At 44.3% G+C, this 20,364-nt stretch overlaps 1 protein-coding gene across 1 annotated transcript in view; it reads right to left on the bottom strand.

The window, feature by feature from the left end:
* The window catches only part of NPSR1 (neuropeptide S receptor 1), a 201,628-nt gene extending 187,947 nt beyond the window's left edge, over positions 1 to 13,681 (bottom strand). The window contains exon 1 of the mRNA XM_072153268.1: positions 13,360 to 13,681. Within this exon, the coding sequence (XP_072009369.1) occupies positions 13,360 to 13,503 (144 nt within the window). The 5' untranslated portion in view covers positions 13,504 to 13,681. The remainder of the gene's footprint in view (positions 1 to 13,359) is intronic.
* Between the last annotated feature and the right edge of the window lie 6,683 nt (positions 13,682 to 20,364).

Below are 20,364 nucleotides of genomic sequence, written 5' to 3'. Positions count from 1 at the left end.
GGAGGAGGAGGCATAGTAGGCCTGAAACACCTGGACCGAGGTAGGCCCCGCAATCCTCGGCGTCGGCAGTATATGAGCAGCCCCAGGGTCAGACTCGGTCCCAGCCTCCACCAAGTTAACCCAATGTGCCGTCAGCGATATATAGTGGCCCTGCCCGGCAGCACTCGTCCACGTGTCCGTGGTCAGGTGGACCTTGTCAGAAACGGCGTTGGTCAGGGCACGGATGATGTTGTCTGACACGTGCTGGTGCAGGGCTGGGACGGCACATCGGGAAAAGTAGTGGCGGCTGGGGACCGAATACCGAGGGGCGGCCGCCGCCATGAGGTTGCGAAAGGCCTCGGTCTCTACTAGCCTATAGGGCAGCATCTCCAGGCTAAGCAATCTGGAGATGTGCACATTAAGGGCTTGGGCGTGCGGGTGGGTTGCACTATATTTGCGTTTCCGCTCCAGCGTCTGGGGTATGGAGAGCTGAACGCTGGTGGATGCTGTGGAGGATCGTGGAGGCGACGATGGGGTTTTTGTGGCAGGGTCCTGGGCAGGGGGCTGACTAGCAGCTGACACAGGGGAAGGAGCAGTGGTGTGCACGGCCGGAGGTGAACGGGCTTGTTGCCACTGAGTGGGGTGCTTAGCATTCATATGCCTGCGCATACTGGTGGTAGTTAAGCTAGTAGTGGTGGAACCCCTGTTGAGCCTGGTTTGGCAAATGTTGCACACCACAGTCCGTCGGTCATCCGGTGTTTCCTTAAAGAACCTCCACACTTCTGAAGATCTAGCCCTCGCCGCAAGAGCCCTCACCACGGGAGCTTCACTAGTTGACAGTGGCGCTGATGCACCAGCTCTGGCCCTGCCTCTCCGTCTGGCCCCACCACTGCCTCTTCCAACCTGTTCTGGTCGAGGACTCTCCTCCGTCTCAGAAGCACTGTGTTCACCCGGCCTCTCAACCCAGCTTGGGTCTGTCACCTCATCATCCTCCGATCCCTCAGTCTGCTCCCCCCTCGGACTTCCTGCCCTGACAACAACTTCCCCACTGTCTGACAACCGTGTCTCCTCATCGTCGGACACCTCTTTACACACTTCCACTACGTCAAGAAGGTCATCATCACCCACAGACTGTGACTGGTGGAAAACCTGGGCATCGGAAAATTGCTCAGCAGCAACCGGACAAGTGGTTTGTGACTGTGGGAAGGGTCCAGAAAACAGTTCCTCAGAGTATGCCGGTTCAAATGCCAAATTTTCCTGGGAGGGGGCAGACTGGGGGGGAGGAGGCTGAGGTGCAGGAGCTGGAGGAGTGGCGATTTCGGTGACATGGGTGGACTGCGTGGAAGACTGACTGGTGGTGGACAAATTGCTCGAAGCATTGTCAGCAATCCACGACATCACCTGTTCGCACTGTTCTGGCCTCAACAGTGCTCTACCACGAGTCCCAGTAACTTCAGACATGAACCTAGGGAGTGTAGCTCTGCGGCGTTCCCCTGCTCCCTCATCAGCAGGTGGTGTCTCACCCCGCCCAGGACCACGGCCTCTGACCCCTGCAGTAGTTGGACGCCCACGTCCCCGCCCTCGTCCTCTACCCCTAGCCCTCGGGTTAAACATTTTTAAAATGAGAGTTATAACTTTATTTTTTTTTTTACTTTTTTTTTGTTTTTTTTTGTGTTTTTTTTTTTTTTTTTGTGTTTTTTGTTTTTTTTTGAGTTTTTAAAACCAAACAATGCTATCCTATTGCTATGGCTATTTTCTAGCCAAGTATCAAAGGAAGCACAGTACTATGCCAGATGAGATGACACTGAGTTATTGCCTAATAGAAATCCAACCCCTACTGAATTTTGCCACTTCGGCCTTTGCTATGGATATGTGCGCCACTAAGCGCAGAACACAGCGGTCGCAAGTCCCACTACAAATTGCTCAGAATTGGCAAGTACATGCACTGCAGAAACTACAGCCACCAGCAGATCAACCAGAAATCAAATATATAGAACGCTACTGTAGGCTTCAAGATCAAGAAGCTGTTTGTATTCTCCTATGGCTATTTTCTAGCCAAGTATCAAAGGAAGCACAGTACTATGCCGGATGAGATGACACTGAGTTATTGCCTAATAGAAATCCAACCCCTACTGAATTTTGCCACTTCGGCCTTTGCTATGGATATGTGCGCCACTAAGCGCAGAACACAGCGGTCGCAAGTCCCACTACAAATTGCTCAGAATTGGCAAGTACATGCACTGCAGAAACTACAGCCACCAGCAGATCAACCAGAAATCAAATATATAGAACGCTACTGTAGGCTTCAAGATCAAGAAGCTGTTTGTATTCTCCTATGGCTATTTTCTAGCCAAGTATCAAAGGAAGCACAGTACTATGCCGGATGAGATGACACTGAGTTATTGCCTAATAGAAATCCAACCCCTACTGAATTTTGCCACTTCGGCCTTTGCTATGGATATGTGCGCCACTAAGCGCAGAACACAGCGGTCGCAAGTCTCACTACAAATTGCTCAGAATTGGCAAGTACATGCACTGCAGAAACTACAGCCACCAGCAGATCAACCAGAAATCAAATATATAGAACGCTACTGTAGGCTTCAAGAAGCTGTTTGTATTCTCCTATGGCTATTTTCTAGCCAAGTATCAAAGGAAGCACAGTACTATGCCAGATGAGATGACACTGAGTTATTGCCTAATAGAAATCCAACCCCTACTGAATTTTGCCACTTCAGCCTTTGCTATGGATATGTGCGCCACTAAGCGCAGAACACAGCGGTCGCAAGTCTCACTACAAATTGCTCAGAATTGGCAAGTACATGCACTGCAGAAACTACAGCCACCAGCAGATCAACCAGAAATCAAATATATAGAACGCTACTGTAGGCTTCAAGATCAAGAAGCTGTTTGTATTCTCCTATGGCTATTTTCTAGCCAAGTATCAAAGGAAGCACAGTACTATGCCGGATGAGATGACACTGAGTTATTGCCTAATAGAAATCCAACCCCTACTGAATTTTGCCACTTCGGCCTTTGCTATGGATATGTGCGCCACTAAGCGCAGAACACAGCGGTCGCAAGTCTCACTACAAATTGCTCAGAATTGGCAAGTACATGCACTGCAGAAACTACAGCCACCAGCAGATCAACCAGAAATCAAATATATAGAACGCTACTGTAGGCTTCAAGAAGCTGTTTGTATTCTCCTATGGCTATTTTCTAGCCAAGTATCAAAGGAAGCACAGTACTATGCCAGATGAGATGACACTGAGTTATTGCCTAATAGAAATCCAACCCCTACTTAATTTTGCCACTTCAGCCTTTGCTATGGATATGTGCGCCACTAAGCGCAGAACACAGCGGTCGCAAGTCTCACTACAAATTGCTCAGAATTGGCAAGTACATGCACTGCAGAAACTACAGCCACCAGCAGATCAACCAGAAATCAAATATATAGAACGCTACTGTAGGCTTCAAGAAGCTGTTTGTATTCTCCTATGGCTATTTTCTAGCCAAGTATCAAAGGAAGCACAGTACTATGCCAGATGAGATGACACTGAGTTATTGCCTAATAGAAATCCAACCCCTACTGAATTTTGCCACTTCGGCCTTTGCTATGGATATGTGCGCCACTAAGCGCAGAACACAGCGGTCGCAAGTCTCACTACAAATTGCTCAGAATTGGCAAGTACATGCACTGCAGAAACTACAGCCACCAGCAGATCAACCAGAAATCAAATATATAGAACGCTACTGTAGGCTTCAAGAAGCTGTTTGTATTCTCCTATGGCTATTTTCTAGCCAAGTATCAAAGGAAGCACAGTACTATGCCAGATGAGATGACACTGAGTTATTGCCTAATAGAAATCCAACCCCTACTTAATTTTGCCACTTCAGCCTTTGCTATGGATATGTGCGCCACTAAGCGCAGAACACAGCGGTCGCAAGTCTCACTACAAATTGCTCAGAATTGGCAAGTACATGCACTGCAGAAACTACAGCCACCAGCAGATCAACCAGAAATCAAATATATAGAACGCTACTGTAGGCTTCAAGAAGCTGTTTGTATTCTCCTATGGCTATTTTCTAGCCAAGTATCAAAGGAAGCACAGTACTATGCCAGATGAGATGACACTGAGTTATTGCCTAATAGAAATCCAACCCCTACTGAATTTTGCCACTTCAGCCTTTGCTATGGATATGTGCGCCACTAAGCGCAGAACACAGCGGTCGCAAGTCTCACTACAAATTGCTCAGAATTGGCAAGTACATGCACTGCAGAAACTACAGCCACCAGCAGATCAACCAGAAATCAAATATATAGAACGCTACTGTAGGCTTCAAGAAGCTGTTTGTATTCTCCTATGGCTATTTTCTAGCCAAGTATCAAAGGAAGCACACTACTATGCCAGATGAGATGACACTGAGTTATTGCCTAATAGAAATCCAACCCCTACTGAATTTTCCCACTTCGGTCTTTGCTATGGATATGTGTGCCACTAAGAGCTAAACACAACGGTAGCAAGTCCCCCTGCTAATTCCTCACAAAATGGTAAAAGATGCAAATTAAAATAAAAAAAGTAGAACGTTATTGTAGCCCTAAGAAGGGCTGTTGGGTTCTTTGAGAATCACTCCTGCCTAACAGTAAGCTAATAGAACACCCTAACGCTTTCCCTGAGCAGCAGCAGCTCTCTCCCTAGCGGCATCCAGAGACAGAATGATCCGAGCAGCGCGGCCAGCGGCTAGTCTATCCCAGGGTCACCTGATCTGGCCAGCCAACCACTGCTATCGACGTGTAAGGGTACCACGTCATGCTGGGTGGAGTGCAGAGTCTCCTGGCTTGTGATTGGCTCTGTTTCTGGCCGCCAAAAAGCAAAACGGCGGGAGCTGCCATTTTCTCGAGCGGGCGAAGTATTCGTCCGAGTAACGAGCAGTTTCGAGTACCCTAATGCTCGACCGAGCATCAAACTCGGACGAGCATGTTCGCTCATCTCTAATTATTATTTAAGAAAAGAGGTGAGAGGCGATCATAGTAGTTGTCACGGGTGCTCCTGCGACCCATGTCCCGGGTAGATCTGGGTGGTAACAGATCGGTTTTCTAAGATGTCGCACTTCATTCCTCTGCTTTGTCTACCTTCGTCTCCTTGTCTTGCTAGCCTGTTCTTCCCCCCACGTCTTCCAGCTTCATGGACTTCCCCTGCAAATTGTCTTGGACCGTGGGCTCCAGTTTGTTTCCAGTTTCTGGCGATCCCTGTGTCGTCAACTTCAAGAGAAACTGGACTTCTCTGCGTACCATCCGCAGTACATTGGACAAGTTAAGGGGTTTAATCAGACACTGGGCTCCTTTCTCTGCCATTTTGTCTCGGCCCTACAGGACAACTGGTGCACTCTGCTGCCATGGGTGGATTTCTCTCTGGACTCTGAGTCTGCCGGTGCCACTCCTTTCTTTGTTGTTTATGGATGACATCCACGCCCACCTTTTCCTCTCTCTGTCTCTGCTGATGTTCCTGCCATGGACGAGTTTGTAGAAAACCTTAAGTCCATCTGGGAACAATCTGACTCTTCAAACTCTGCTTCCGGCGTCCACCCGCACCAAAACTCATGGCAATTAGAAACGCAGACCTCCCCCAATTTTTTCTCCGGGTGATAAAATGTGGCTCTCCTCCAGATATGTCCGGCTGAAGATTCCCAGCTACAAACTGGGACCACGTTTCCTGGGTCCTTTCTAGGTGCTGAAGTGCATCAATCCTGTGGCCTATAAGCTGCACCTTCATCCCACCATGCGCATCCCAAACTCCTTCCATGTCTCTCTCCTGAAGCCAGTCATCCTGAACCACTTCTCCCAACAGGTACCTCTTCCTACTCCTGAGGCTGATGCCACCAATGTCTATGAGGTAAAAGAGATCCTGGATATGAAGTCTGTCAGAGGAAAGCAGTTCTTTCTCATCCACTGGAAGGAGTTCGGCCCGGAAGAGAGGTCTTGGGAGCCTGAGGACATAATCCTGGACGGTGCACTTCAGCAGAGGTTTCTCCAGACCAAGAAGAGGGGGAGACAGAAGGGGGGGGTACGGCGGCACATGTGCCTCCCTGTGCCCCCTCACACCAGCAGCAGTTTCACATACCTGAATGCGCTCCAGCGACAGTCTCTTCCCTCCAGTGTGCGCATCCCCAATTGCTACGGCGTGTGCAATTTAAAGGGTAAGCACACCGCTATTTGGCGCTGGCCATGTGACCAAATATAAATAGCCAGCCTCTTCCTGTAACCTCTGCCGGATCTTTGTACCTTTATGCCATTGAGAAAGCATACCCTGACTGTCTGTGTACTACCCGTTGTGACCTTCTGCTACATTCTTAACTTCGATCATGTGCCTCCTGTCCTGACCTTCCGCCTGGTAACAACTCTGCTCCCAGGTGTCAGCTTGCGTCATCACTCACAATGGTACAGTGGGTCTACTACCCCGACCCTGACACATCTATTCAATTTGTTGCTTGGCTTTGCCATATACACCTTAAAGGGGTTATCCAGCTTTTAAAAACTAGTGAGGGCCAGGCTGGGGAGGGCTATTTAAAAATAATAAACATCCACTTACCTCCTCCGGAGCCACCGATGTCCCACGCCGCGGTCCCTTCGATCCGTGCCCCTGTTTGTTTACAGGGGCATGGAAGCCGCGCACAGGTAGCTTCCGGTCTGCGATGTGGCCAGGTCCTCCTATCCGTCCCTATCTCTCAGCATTGTAAGCGCTGGGAGATGGTGTCGGATGGGAGCTTCTGGCCGCCCAGAAGCTCCCTGTGCGCCCTTGTAATGAAACCCGCACACAAAGAAGACCGGCCGCGGCGCGGGACATTGGCAGCGCCGGACGAGGTGAGTACATGTTTATTATGTTTAAATTGCCCGCCCCAGCACTGCCCTCAGTATTTTTTAAAACCTGGATAACCCCTTTAAAATCATTTCTAGAATCCAAACATTTCTTACAATGGAAAACTAAAATGCTAACCGTCGCTCTCATTCACTCTTGTTCCACTTACTAAACTCTCCTCTCTATAATCTATTCTTAACTCTGCAGCCAAGCTTATCTTTCAGACCAAATGCTACTCGGATTTCTCCAGTCTATGTCAGTCACTGCACTGGTTGCCTATCTCCTTCCAAATACAGATTTAATTAATCACGCATATCCACAAAGCTCTGCACAAAGCTGCACCTCCCTCCCTCTCCTCTCTCAGTCTTCCAACCCATTGTCATCATCATATCCTGGGTCGTAGGCACACCTGTGTCCCTTATGGTGCTCCCAGAGCCTTCCTGCAAGTAGACTTGGCCACCAGACAAGATAAATTCCTGCCCCTTCCTGTGTCCCCTGCCAGAGCTTTGTGCTTCTATGTCTGAAAGAAAGCTTTGTTCCATGCCCTTTGCGATTAATTTAATTTCCCGTTGTGACCTTGATTCTGTTCCAGACTCCGATTCCATGCTTCCTGTCCTTACCTATCCTGTATTGCCTGTCTCAACCTCCTGCCTGTCAACCTATGCCTTGCTGCCACCGCAAAGACGCACCTGTGGAATCACCTGGTGGTACCACATCAGCAGCAAGTCCAACCCGCTTTGTGGCGGGCTCTGGTGAAAACCGGGTACCACTTAGACTCCGGTCCCAGGTGTTGGCTTACGTCATCGTCCACGGTGGTCCAGAGGATCCACTACCTCCAATCCTGACAGTAAGATCCGGCCAAGGTTCCACAACCTGACCTGGCGAATCTTACCATTGTTGTGGCTCAACAGTCTCAACAGATTGCAACTTGGACAAGTCACCACCATGTTGCAGCAGTTGTTGTCTACGCGGCAACGAGTCCAGTACCTGTGGTGCCTCCCATTACTATGACTGTGTTGTCAACTGCTGAAACCAGGCTTTGTCTTTCTACGCCCAGCAAGTATGATGGCCAAGTTATGCAGGGGCTTCATAATCCAGTGCTCCTTGCATATTAAACTGATTCCTACAGAGTTCGCCACAGAACATGCTAGGGTGGCTTTAGTGATCAGCCTTCTTTCCGGGAAAGCCAAGGCATCGGCTTACCCTCTTCTAGGACAGGTACCTTAGCTTCCGAGCTGGATTGAAATGATGCAGCCTTGCTTGCCATGTTTAAAAAAGCACTGTCTGGACAGATCAAAGATGCCCTGTCTGCACGGGACCTGCCGTCTTCACTGCGTGATCTCATCTCTTTGGCCACTAAGATTGACATCCGGTTCACTGAGCGATCTGAGGAGCAACGTCTGGCACAACCGCACGCTATGACCTGACGTCTGCCCGCACCTGGCTCCAGTCTTCCAAAGACCACCTCAGACTTCTTCCGGGTCTGCTGCAGAGGAGCCCATGCAGGTGGATAGAGCTTGTCTGTCTTCCCAAGAGTGTTCCAGGTGAAGACAGGAGAACCTCTGCTTCTTTTATGCCAGCCCGGAGCACTTTCTTATGTCATGTCCAGTCTGTCCACAGCGTCCGGCAAACACACGCACATAGGGTTCTTGGTAGAAGCATCCCTAGGTGAGAACAAAGCTTCTCCACATCTGAACATACCTATCTTACTCAGTTCTGGGAGCGGTAATCAGGTTCAAGTCTCTGACTTCCTACATTCCAGTTCTGCAGGGAATTTTGTGGATGCTGCCCTGGTGTACCAGCATCATCTACCTGTGGCCTAGCCTCGAGAAGCCATTAGTCATCTCCTCTGTCAGTGGGCAGATTCTCTGCGTCCCAGTCTGGTACCGCACTGAGCGCCTATGTCTGCAAGTGGGGACCTTGCGCAAAGAGAGACTTTCTTTTTATGTGCTTCTCCAGTCCACGTCATCTGTTCTTCTGGGCCTTCCTTGGTTGCAGCGCCACAAACCTGTGCTCCACTTGGGACCGGAATGCCAGTCTGCTGTCTGGAAGTACCTTGTCCTGTCTCCACCGTGTCTTCTCCGATGTCCTCCAGGCCTCTGGTGGGTCTTTCCTCTCCATATTGGGACTTTGCTGATGTCTTCTCAGAAAAGCAAGCAGAGACCCCCTCCACCGCAACGCCCCTACGAATTGCGGTGCACGACTCCTCCACGAGGTCATGTGTATCCTCTTTCTGTGACTATGTCTGCCCACATGAAGGAGAACCTGCAGAGGGGATTCATACGCAAGTCTTCTTCTCCTGCCGATACAGAAATCTTCTTCATGGCCAAAAAGGTTGGGTCACTCTGTCCCTGTATAGACTATCACAGCCTTAACAAGTACACTGTGAATAATCACTACCCTTTGCCGTTGACCACGGAATTGTTCGACTGCTTACGTGGAGCCAAGGTCTTTACCAAACTAGACCTACGTGGGGCTTATAACCTCAGCCGTATCCGAGAAGGCGATAAATGGAAGACCCCCTTCAATACTCGTGATGGGCACTTCGAGTATCTTGTCATGCCATTTGGACTTTGTAGCGCTCCAGCTGTTTTTCTGGAGTTTGTCAATGACATTTTCAGAGACTTGTTGTATATCTGTGTTGTGGTTTACTCGTTGATATCCTGGTGTTCTCCACGGACCTTGAGTCCCACCAGCCCTCAGACACTAAAGGTCGATCGCCTTTATGCCGAGAAGTGCCAGTTTCATCAAAAGAGTCTGTCTTTCCTTGGGTACATCATTTCTGACAAGGGACTTTTGATGGGTCCTGCCAAGTTATCTGTGGTACTTCAGTGGCCTCGCCCAATAGGACTATGTGCTATCCAGAAGTTCCTGGGCTTCACTAACTACTACCGGCAGTTTATACCGCATTTCTCCTCTCTCGCTCCTTCCATCATTGTGCTGACTAAGAAAAATGCTAATCCAAAGCTCTGGCCTCTGGCGTCTGAAGAAGCTTTCTTCAAGCTGAATTCTGCCTTTGCCTCTGCTTCCATTCTCACCCGGCCTGATACGAAGAGACCGTTCCTGCTTGAGATTGATACCTCATCGGTTGGTGCTGGAGCCATTCTCACCCAGAAAGGGCCCAAAGGAAAAACCCTCACTTGCAGCTTATTCTCCAAGACCTTCTCTGCTGAAGGGAGGAGGGAATCTCCAGACTGCTCAGCATCTCAATCCTTAACAGGCTTGTTGGTCCCTTTTCAATTTTATGATAAACTTTTGTCCTGCAGAGAAGAATATTAAGGACGATGCCCTCTCTCGTGCCTCGGATGTAGTTGGGGAAGAACCGGTTCCTGGACACAATGGGGCAGATTTACTTACCCGATCCTGTCGCGATCACATGGTATGTTGTCCGACGAGGATTCGGGTCTGCCGCGATTCACTAAGGTCATGCGTCCAATTTCCTGCATGTGTCTCTTCCGCGCCGAGTTTACCTTCTTCTTCCCGGTCACAGTGAAGGGTGCCTGTCTGACTCACCTCTCCCTGCTCCAGCAGCAGGAGCCACCTGCCAAGATAAATTCCCCACCCTTTCTGTGTCCCCATTCTGTATACTTCTCCCATCTGTTATCTGGCATACACCAGCTAGCAAACTCCAGGCTTCTCTGCAGACCCATTAACCTTAGATTCTGTATATAAGTTGGCAGCTGATGACTGTTTCAAACAGCTGCATTTTTATTTATTAAATTATTTTTATTCAATTTCCTTAAAGATAATTACTGGACCATTATACAAGCCCTTATACTTCTTGTATCACCCCTTCAGCCTCATAGACTGCAAGCACTTGTGAGTAGGGCCCTCACTCCTGTTGTTCCATATGAAATAGTTTTTACTCTGTAATGTCTTATTTTACTTATATATGTTCCCCATTTGTGAAGTGCTCTTAAAATTGCTTCCTCCAGGGTCAAACACATTGGGGCAGATTTATCAAGCTGTCTGAAAGTCAGAATATTTCTAGTTGCCCATGGCAACCAATCACAGCTCAGCTTTCATTTTACCAGTGCTCATGAATTTTTTAAAGCTGAGCTGTGATTGGTTGCCATGGGCAACTAGAAATATTCTGACTTTCAGACAGCTTGATAAATCTGCCCCATTGACTGCAGTGTTTTTTTATAACATGTTAACAAGGTTAGCTATGCCAAGCACTTATACACTGGGAAACCGACATTGTGAGTTGTGTCTAACTGCTTTTCTACAGTATTTTACGTACCCAGCCTTGTTGCAAACAGGGTGAAAGAGGGTAATAACCATGGCCAATAAGTCAAGATATATTGGCCCACTGACTTTTGCTTTTACTTGTAGGCTGATTCAGAATGAGAATTTCATTAACCAGAACAATAGAATTTTGGATTCAGAAATGAAAAAACATATGCACTTATCCAGTACATGAGGGACTTAAAAATATATTCTATGATGTAGAACAGTAATATTGCAACTGTCCACTCCTACCTGACCAATTTAAAGGAATGGCTTATGCCAGAGATGGTCCACCTCCAGGATCTGAAATCTTGGGAGGAGACATCACTGTACAACAGTGGGGTCCATATCCCTGGGTATTCAAGCATGCATTTGGATATAACTTTACAACAACATAGACATCTACCCTGTCTCCAATGAAAATCACTTTAAACATCTCAAGTAAATAGATAAAACTTGGTTAATATGCGTCCTTTTTTGAATCACCCTGTATGCTAGAAGCCTTGTGTACCTCTATGTGGAAGCCCTGTGGAAGCGCCATAAAAAACAGATCCATAATTTGGTTGTACATACACATGGAATTCCTGGGGGGTTATTTTAATCATTGACTTATTAAAAGGCTCCTTTACTCTTCTGATAAAATTAAATTCAGAATTTCCAAAGGTCATGTGATTCTCTTGGGTTGATCAAGGGCCACTAAACCAATTTATTTTTATTTTCAATGTTGCATATGGGAATAACATAAATCGATGATACATAAACTGAATCGTAATTAAAACAGGGGCAATGCACATCTCATAAATATTTTAAAGCTATAAATTTGGTAAAATCTTATTTATAATAGTTTCTTTCAGTAAAAGAATAGACAATTTTGCTTTTGTGTTATTGTTATTAAACAAAATTATAAGTATACCAAAATCATCAAAATAAAAATTAAAACATTACTAAACAAATCCACAAATGCAATCCTACCAGTTGACACCAACAGATATTTTACTTCTTATAAAGTTTGCCACTAAAAAGGAAAATTTAAATTCTGTTATACCTGCCATAACGGCCATAACAGCTGCTATTTTGCCAAAACTGTAGGATGAGCAGTTTTACTCTATACAGAGCTTCTTCTGCTTCTTCTACATATCTCTTATTCTTGGATAAACAACTGTAGGGTGGTCTCAGTAATATCATATACTTTTATGAGTTCATTAGTATTCACACAAATTTTTCACTCTTTTTTTTCATTACAGCCAATTTGTTAACTCAAAAAAGTTCTCTTTTTTCCTCATTAACGTTCACTCTGCACAAAAAACAGAAATGTAGATATTTTTGTTAATTTATTAAACAAGTAAAACTGAAAGATCACATGGTCATGAGTACCCAGACCCTTTTCTGCCACACATGCATGCTCATATTGGGGCAAATTTACTTACCCGGTCCTGTTGCGATCCCCGATCCGGACGGTCTGCCGAAGATGAAGTCCGGCGCGATTCATGTATCTAGTGCGCCCGATTTCCTGCATCTGTCGCTTCCCAACCGAGGTCCGCCGGAGTTCACCTTCTACTTCCCGGTGCTTGTAAATGCATGTCTTGCAACAAAATTTAAGATTTTAAATCCCGCGCGTTGTCCGAATCCGTCGGATCATCCGGCGCCCCCCCCCCATTTGTGTCGCGTGCAAGCCGGCGCAATGCACCCAAATCCGACAAAAATGCGCTCTGCAGACCCTTAGTAAATGAACCCCATTCTGTCCATTTTCTTCTGATACTCCTTCAGATGTTAGAGTCACAGAGCCAAAACATGGCATGAACCTAGCCATTGGCTGCTGTCATCCAAACATATTTAACAGGTTTTTAAAAAAAATATATTGAGTAATATACAGAATGAAAGTGAAGAGTTTTTAATGGCTTGTATTCAGCTACATAACAAAGCAAAGGTTTCCAAACACGATAAATCAAATATTGTACATCCAGCTTGGAAGTAGTTAATATACTTGACCATATATATAAAAAAAGTTTACATTTCTATGTCCATGATTACTGTTGCTTTTAGCTGTTTTGTGCCTAATTCATTTAGTGCCTAATTCATAGTAGTAAATAAAAATTATACACTCTTATTATTATTATGATTTGCATTTAAATCAAATTAATATTATCATTATTATTTATTTTTATTATGATTAAAGAATAACTATTGTCATTACATTGATATCTACCTGCTACTGAAATGAATGATTTTTTTCTTTCTTCAAATACATTTAATGGCAAAGTATCAAGCGAAAATGAATGCAAATATATATTACCTTAAAGGAGGTGTAGAAAGATTGCCAGTCATCTTCCTCCGCATCTGTCGAAGAAATTGTTGATGAGCAAGTTGCAATAATTAAATCCAATCTTCCTGTGCTGCCATTGAAATCGACACTTGGTTCAGAAGAACTAACTTGCATTGCAGAATCTGCCTGTTCAACAGCTTACAGCTGCTTGTCTTTGGTGTGAATCAGAAGCAGAAAACTGAAAAGCACAAACGTGAACACAGTCTCTGAGCTCCACTACTGGCTAACTGAGGCATAGAGCTGGAGAACAGCTTCATTTGTACAGAAGCAGAAGCCCTCTTCAAGCTGTACTCATCAGTATTGACAGACAGCGCTCTGTAATGGGGAAAAAGATAGCCACATGCTCCCACAGTGCAGATGATACTTGCTTGACACATAAAATGCATTTCAGCAGACAACACATTGTTGTGTGCTGTAACTTAAGAAGCACAATATGTACATCTCATTGCTTTCATTTCTACATGTTGTATTAATTCAAATAAGGTAATATGATTTTCTATCTTACAGATGTGGTACAACCTAGCAAAACTCTAGTCTATTTTACCAGAATAATGAACTTACTCCTTCCTTTAACTTAAAATTTGTATTCATGTGAAATGGATATACTGAAAGTTTGGTGTTTTATGTACCTCAGTGTTTGAATGGATTATGGATCTCTGCAATATAACAATGGATTAGGTCAGACTGAATCAAACTATTAAAAAATAGGTTATGCCTACTAGAGTGTGGCAGATACACGGGAATGCAGATGTTCCTCCTCTGTGGACATTGCTATGGTTGAACCCTTGACCGACAACTTTATTGTAGGCTGAAGTAAGTAATTGGTTTCTTAGACTGCTTTTTATGGGGGAGGAAATACATGTAATGCTTTTTTCACCGTGCCAAAGTGAGACATGCCAAGTCCAATGCATCCTTCTTCAAAATTGAAGATTGGCTGCCAATGATGTGCCCATGATGTTCCTAAGCAAAGTCTTATGACCTTACAGTCAAGATGTTTCATGCCTTTTTCTCTTTGGTGGTGAGTGTTAGGGATTTCCTGATAAAGTCTTGCTTTTTGCATAGAATGGACTACACCAGGTCCAATAGTGTCAAATGGAGACTTAGTCCTCAGGAACTCGCTTTAACTGCCTGGCTGAGGTGCAAAGTTTTCGACACTGTCCAAAAGTACTGCTCTGTTATGCAGTTCTAGAGTTTAGTTTTCCAAGAAAGTCTTGCTACAAGTTATTCATGACCTGGTCATTATGATAAGGTTTTATTTAGGTTTGTCCTTTATTGTGCCCGTAAAGATGTGGCACTGGCTACAGTTGGTGAACGAATGCCTCTATACCAGATCCTTTACATTCACTAGCAATACCTTCATAAATTTGGTCCAGATAATTGGAGACATTGGTGACAGCTCTATAAAGCTATATTTTTAATGGGTGAGGGTGTTCAGTAGGGATTGAGTGGGTGTGTGTGTGTCTGTGTGTGGCAGTGATGGTGACAATGGGAACTTCTGCTGCTATGTTATGCTACTTTCATCTCAGGTTCTGTGCCCTTATCTGTTCTCCTCTGTTTTTTCCCCTTGACCACTTCTCATGGTCATTGCCATTCATATGTCTTTGTGTATTAGATTTGTCATTGTACTGTGTTGCAACACTGACAATTGGTATAAATGAAGCCTTTTAAAAAAGAAAAATATAAGTAAGGTCAAATTGCTATGATTTGCCATCACTCGCTAATGGTGGGGCACTTACTAGTGATTTTGCTCTTTGCAAGATCACGGAAGTTAAGTCACTCTGTAAGTATCACCCCATTTGTAATCTCTTTGTACCTTCATGAAAATGATTTAGCAGTTTATTTGTTATAATTGATGGGATTTCTCTTTTGCTTTTTAGCCTATCTAAGGCCGGCAACAATAAACCAGGCAATTACCAGGTGCATATGAATATCTCCTCCCCTCCCTCCAACTTCTTATGTACGTGTACTGTAGCCAAGCAAGGTGTGTATGTTGCCTGTGTTAAACCGCTATAGAAGTAGAACTAGATACTGGGGGAAGAGATTTGTAAAGGACCATATAGTCATGATCCTGTGTGCTATGTATATACACTCACCGGCCACTTTTTTAGGTACACCATGCTTGTAACGGGTTGGAGCCCCTTTTGCCTTCAGAACTGCCTCAATTCTTCGTGGCATAGATTCAACAAGGTGCTGGAAGCATTCCTCAGAGATTTTGGTCCATATCGACATCATGGCATCACACAGTTGCCGCAGATTTGTCGGCTGCACATCCATGATGCGAATCTCCCGTTCCACCACATCTCAAAGATGCTCTATTGGATTGAGATCTGGTGACTGTGGAAGCCATTTGAGTACAGTTAACTCATTGTCATGTTCAAGAAACCAGTCTGAGATGATTCCAGCTTTATGACATGGCGCATTATCCTGCTGAAAGTATCCATCAGATGTTGGGTACATTGTGGTCATAAAGGGATGGACATGGTCAGCAACAATACTTAGGTAGGCTGTGGCGTTTCAACGATGCTCAATTGGTACCAAGGGGCCCAATGAGTGCCAAGAAAATATTCCCCTCACCATGACACCACCACCACCAGCCTGAACCGTTGAAACAAGGCAGGATGGATCCATGCTTTCATGTTGTTGACGCCAAATTCTGACCCTACCATCCGAATGTCGCAGCAGAAATCGAGACTCATCAGACCAGGCAATCTTCTACTGTCCAATTTCGATGAGCTTGTGCAAATTGTAGCCTCAGTTTCCTGTTCTTAGCTGAAAGGAGTGGCACCCGGTGTGGTCTTCTGCTGCTGTAGCCCATCTGCCTCAAAGTTCGACGTACTGTGCGTTCAGAGATGCTCTTTTGCCTACCTTGGTTGTAACGGGTAGCGATTTGAGTCACTGTTGCCTTTCTATCAGCTCGAACCAGTCTGCCCATTCTCCTCTGACCTCTGGCATCAACAAGGCATTTCTGCCCACAGAACTGCCGCTCACTGGATGTTTTTCTTTTTCGGACCATTCTCTGTAAACCCTAGAGATGGTTGTGCGTGAAAATCCCAGTAGATCAGCAGTTTCTGAAATACTCAGACCAGCCCTTCTGGCATCAACAACCATGCCACGTTCAAAGGCACTCAAATCACCTTTCTTCCCCATACTGATGCTCGGTTTGAACTGCAGGAGATTGTCTTGACCATGTCTACATGCCTAAATGCACTGAGTTGCCGCCATGTGATTGGCTGATTAGAAATTAAGTGTTAACGAGCAGTTGGACAGGTGTACCTAATAAAGTGGCCGGTGAGTGTATACATGTATATATAGAGCAGAGAATTAATTGGCAGCAACAAAGTAGTAATACATGCTGTAGAAACTGAAATGAGACACATTTTGCTATGAAATGTTTCACTCCAACATATCTCATATTAATGAGCTATCCTATGGATACGTCAGTAATATAGTATGGGGGAGACTTATCATCAAGTTTCCGAGGTAAAACTGTTCTTGTTGCCCATGGAAACCAATCATAGTTCAGCTTTCATTTTATAACCAGCTGTGGGAAAATGAAAGCTGAGGTCTGAACTAGAACAGTTCTGCTCCAAGAGACTTATAATAAATTTCCCCCTGTGTTATGTTACTTTATAAAGGGAACCAATGTATTCTTCTAGCATTCCCTCTTTTATTTTCAATCTGCCCTGCTTACCTATAATAAATCACCTCCTAAGTCATATGAAAATGAGCTGAGAAAAGTCTTTTTTGCCTGAGATGAGTCACTTTTAGAAGTTGTAGGGTGAGTGTTAATTCAGATGCCTGTATCTTGGGCTCTATAGTCAATATAACCATGCCTCTAATATCATATCAATGATATGAAACTGAAGCCACATTAGATGTGTGGTTCTGTGAAGTACAGAACTGGAGATACAACCGGTTAAAGACATCTCTGAGTGGTTAACACCTCTGCCTTGCAGCACTGGGGCCCTGGGTTCAAGTCCCACCCAGGTCAACATCTGCAAAGAGTTTGTATGTTCTCTCCATGTTTGCGTGGGTTTCCTCCCAAACTCCAAAAACATACTGGTAGGTTGATTAATTGTGAGCCCTGGTGGGGACAGGGACCAATTTGGCATGCTTTGTGTGCATCGCTGCGTAATCTGTCTGCGCTATATAAATAAAGGAATTATTGCCTATTTTAAGTGTATTTTTAATCCTACATCTGAAGTGACACTCCTGATTTTGTTCTATAGTTAAACCAGCAAATTTTAGCGTAAAAGAGGGAAATCTAGAAAGGCTGGAAGTTTTGTGGGGTAAGAGCTTGTGGCAGTTTCCCTGAACATCCTGAACATCCTAGTGAAAGCATACTAGTGATTAGAATTCTATTCCTATTCCAGCTCAATGTTTCTTAACATTACTTGGATACAATAATTAAGGACTGTTGTGAAGTACACATGTTTAGTAGTACAACTTCACTATCCCTTTCTTCTACTAAATCACATTGTTTCTGTAAGAGGACGAAAGAGCGCCTTAACCCCTAGGGGACACAGCCTATTTTGGCCTTAAGGACGCGGCCCCATTCTTCAAATCTGGCCTGTGTCACTATAAGTGGTTATAGCTTTGGAACGCTATGAGATATCCAGGGGATTTTTAGATTGTTTTCTCGTGACACATTGTACTTCAAATTAGTTTAAAAATTTGGATGATATCTTTTGTGTTTAGTTATGAAAAAAAACAAAATTTGGAAAAAATTTGGAAAAATTCTTTATTTTCAACGTTCTAAATTCTCTACTTTTGATGCAGATAGTCATAGCTCCCAAATAAATTCATAACTTACATTTCCCAAATGTCTGCTTTATGTTGGCATGGTTTTTTAAGATTCCACATATTTTACTAGAATGTTATGAGGCTCAGAATTTAGGTATCATTTTTCACATTTTTTGTAAAATCACCAAAACCCGCATTTAGATGGAGCTGCTCAACTTCTAATTGACACTGAGAGGCCTAAATAATAGTGAGACTCGTAAATTACCCCATTGTGGAAACTACACACCTCAACGTATGAAAAAACACTTTTAAGAAGTTTGTTAACGCTTTACGTGTTTTATAGGGGTTAAAACAAAATGGAGGTGCAGTCTGCAAATTGTAATATTTTTTCACAATACACCCATTTTGGGTGGAAAATTAAACATTTACAATGGATTAAATGAATAAAGGCTCCACAAAGTTTGTTACCCAATTTCTCCCGAGTACACGGATACTCTATATGTGGTGGTAACCTGCTGTATGGGCGCACGGCCGGGCATAGAAGGGAAGGAGGCGCCATCCAGAGCAGATTTTCTATGTCACATTGTACAGGCTATAATTTTTTTCTTTTTTTTAATGTGGACCTATAGGGGCTTATTTCTTTTGCCACATGAGATGCACTTTTCTGGTACGTAATTTGGGGGAATCTATAGGCTAATTGGTGAGATTTTATTAACTCTTTGTTGGTGGAGGAAATGAAAATCATCACTTTTCAGGAAGATTTTTATGGGTTTTTTTTTTTGCCCGTTTACCATACCATAAAAATAGTATATTATTTTTATTCTATGGGTCGCCACGATTACAAAAAGACCTCATTTATATAGATTTTTTATTTTTTTCCCATTTTTACTGCATAAAAAGTAATTTGGCAAAAATGTTGTTAATTTTAGCATCACCGTCTTTCATATGCATAACTTTTTTATTTTTTGCCTCACAAATCTGTTTAAGGGCTTATTTTTTGCGAGAAGGATTGTTCTTTTTAGTGGTCTTATTTTAGAGTGCATAACATTTTATAAATCCCTTTTTAGAGCATTTTTATAGGGTATTAATTGAAAATGATCTTTTTTCTGGAGCTTTTTTTTGTTTTGTTTTTTACGGGGTTCACTTTGCGGATCTAATAACGATTCTGTTTTATTATGCAGATTGTTACGGACGCAGGGATACCAAACATGTGGGGGTTTGTGTATTTTATTCAATTGTACTGAATAAAAACCAATTTGGAGAAAATCTTGTTCATTTTAGCATCACCATCTTTTCATATGCATAACTTTTTTATTTTTCGGCTGACAAATCTGGTTAGGGGCTTATTTTTTGCGAGAAGAGTTGTTCTTTTTAGTGGGCTTATTTTTGAGTGCATAACATTTTTTAAATTACTTTTTAGAGCATTTTTTGATAGGGTATAATTAAAAATTATATTTTTTCGGAACGTTTTTGCGGTTTTTTTTCTACGGCGTGTACCGTGCGGGTCCAGTAACGATTCTGTTTTATTATACAGATTGTTACGGACGCGGCAATACCAAATATGCGGGGTTTTTTGTGTTTTTGTGTTTTTTATACTTTATTAAGTGTTTTTATGGGAAAGTGACATTTCAGGGGCTTATATTTTTATGTATTTATTTTTTATTTATTATAATGTGTAGTGTTAAGTGTTTTTGCATATTTTTACTTATACATACTTGAACTTAAACCAGTGATGCTCTGATCACTGGTTTAAGTTCAATACACTGCTCTACAATACTATTTTATTGTAGAGCAGTGTAAACTGTCTGAGCAAGCTTGCGCATGCTCAGACAGTTTACAGTCAGACCCGGAAGGGGTCTGGCTGCCATGGAAACCGGGCAGCTCCGGGGCACATGCCAGTCCTCGGAGCTGCCCAGAAGTGGATCGGATCCCCCGGTAAGCGGCACGGGGGATCCGATCCACAGCGCAAACACCCTTACACGCCGCGGTCATGTTTGACCGCGGCGTGTAAGGGGTTAACACCCGCGATCGGAGCCGGCTCCGATCGCGGGTGTTAGCGCAGGCTGTCAGCTGTACTAGACAGCTGACAGCCGCTGCTTCTGGTACCGGCTCCGTTCGTGAGCCGGTGCCAGAAGCAGGACGTTATAGAACGTCCCCGTGCGCTAAGCATCTAGCCCCGGGGACGTACTATAACGTCCTGGTGCGCCTAGGGGTTAAGGACACAGCCAATTT

The sequence above is a fragment of the Engystomops pustulosus genome, chromosome 5 (genome assembly GCF_040894005.1).
Source record: "Engystomops pustulosus chromosome 5, aEngPut4.maternal, whole genome shotgun sequence".
Classification (NCBI taxonomy): Eukaryota; Metazoa; Chordata; class Amphibia; order Anura; family Leptodactylidae; genus Engystomops; species Engystomops pustulosus.
The sequence above is the reverse complement of the archived record's forward strand: the minus strand, read 5'-3'. Positions and strand labels throughout refer to the sequence as shown.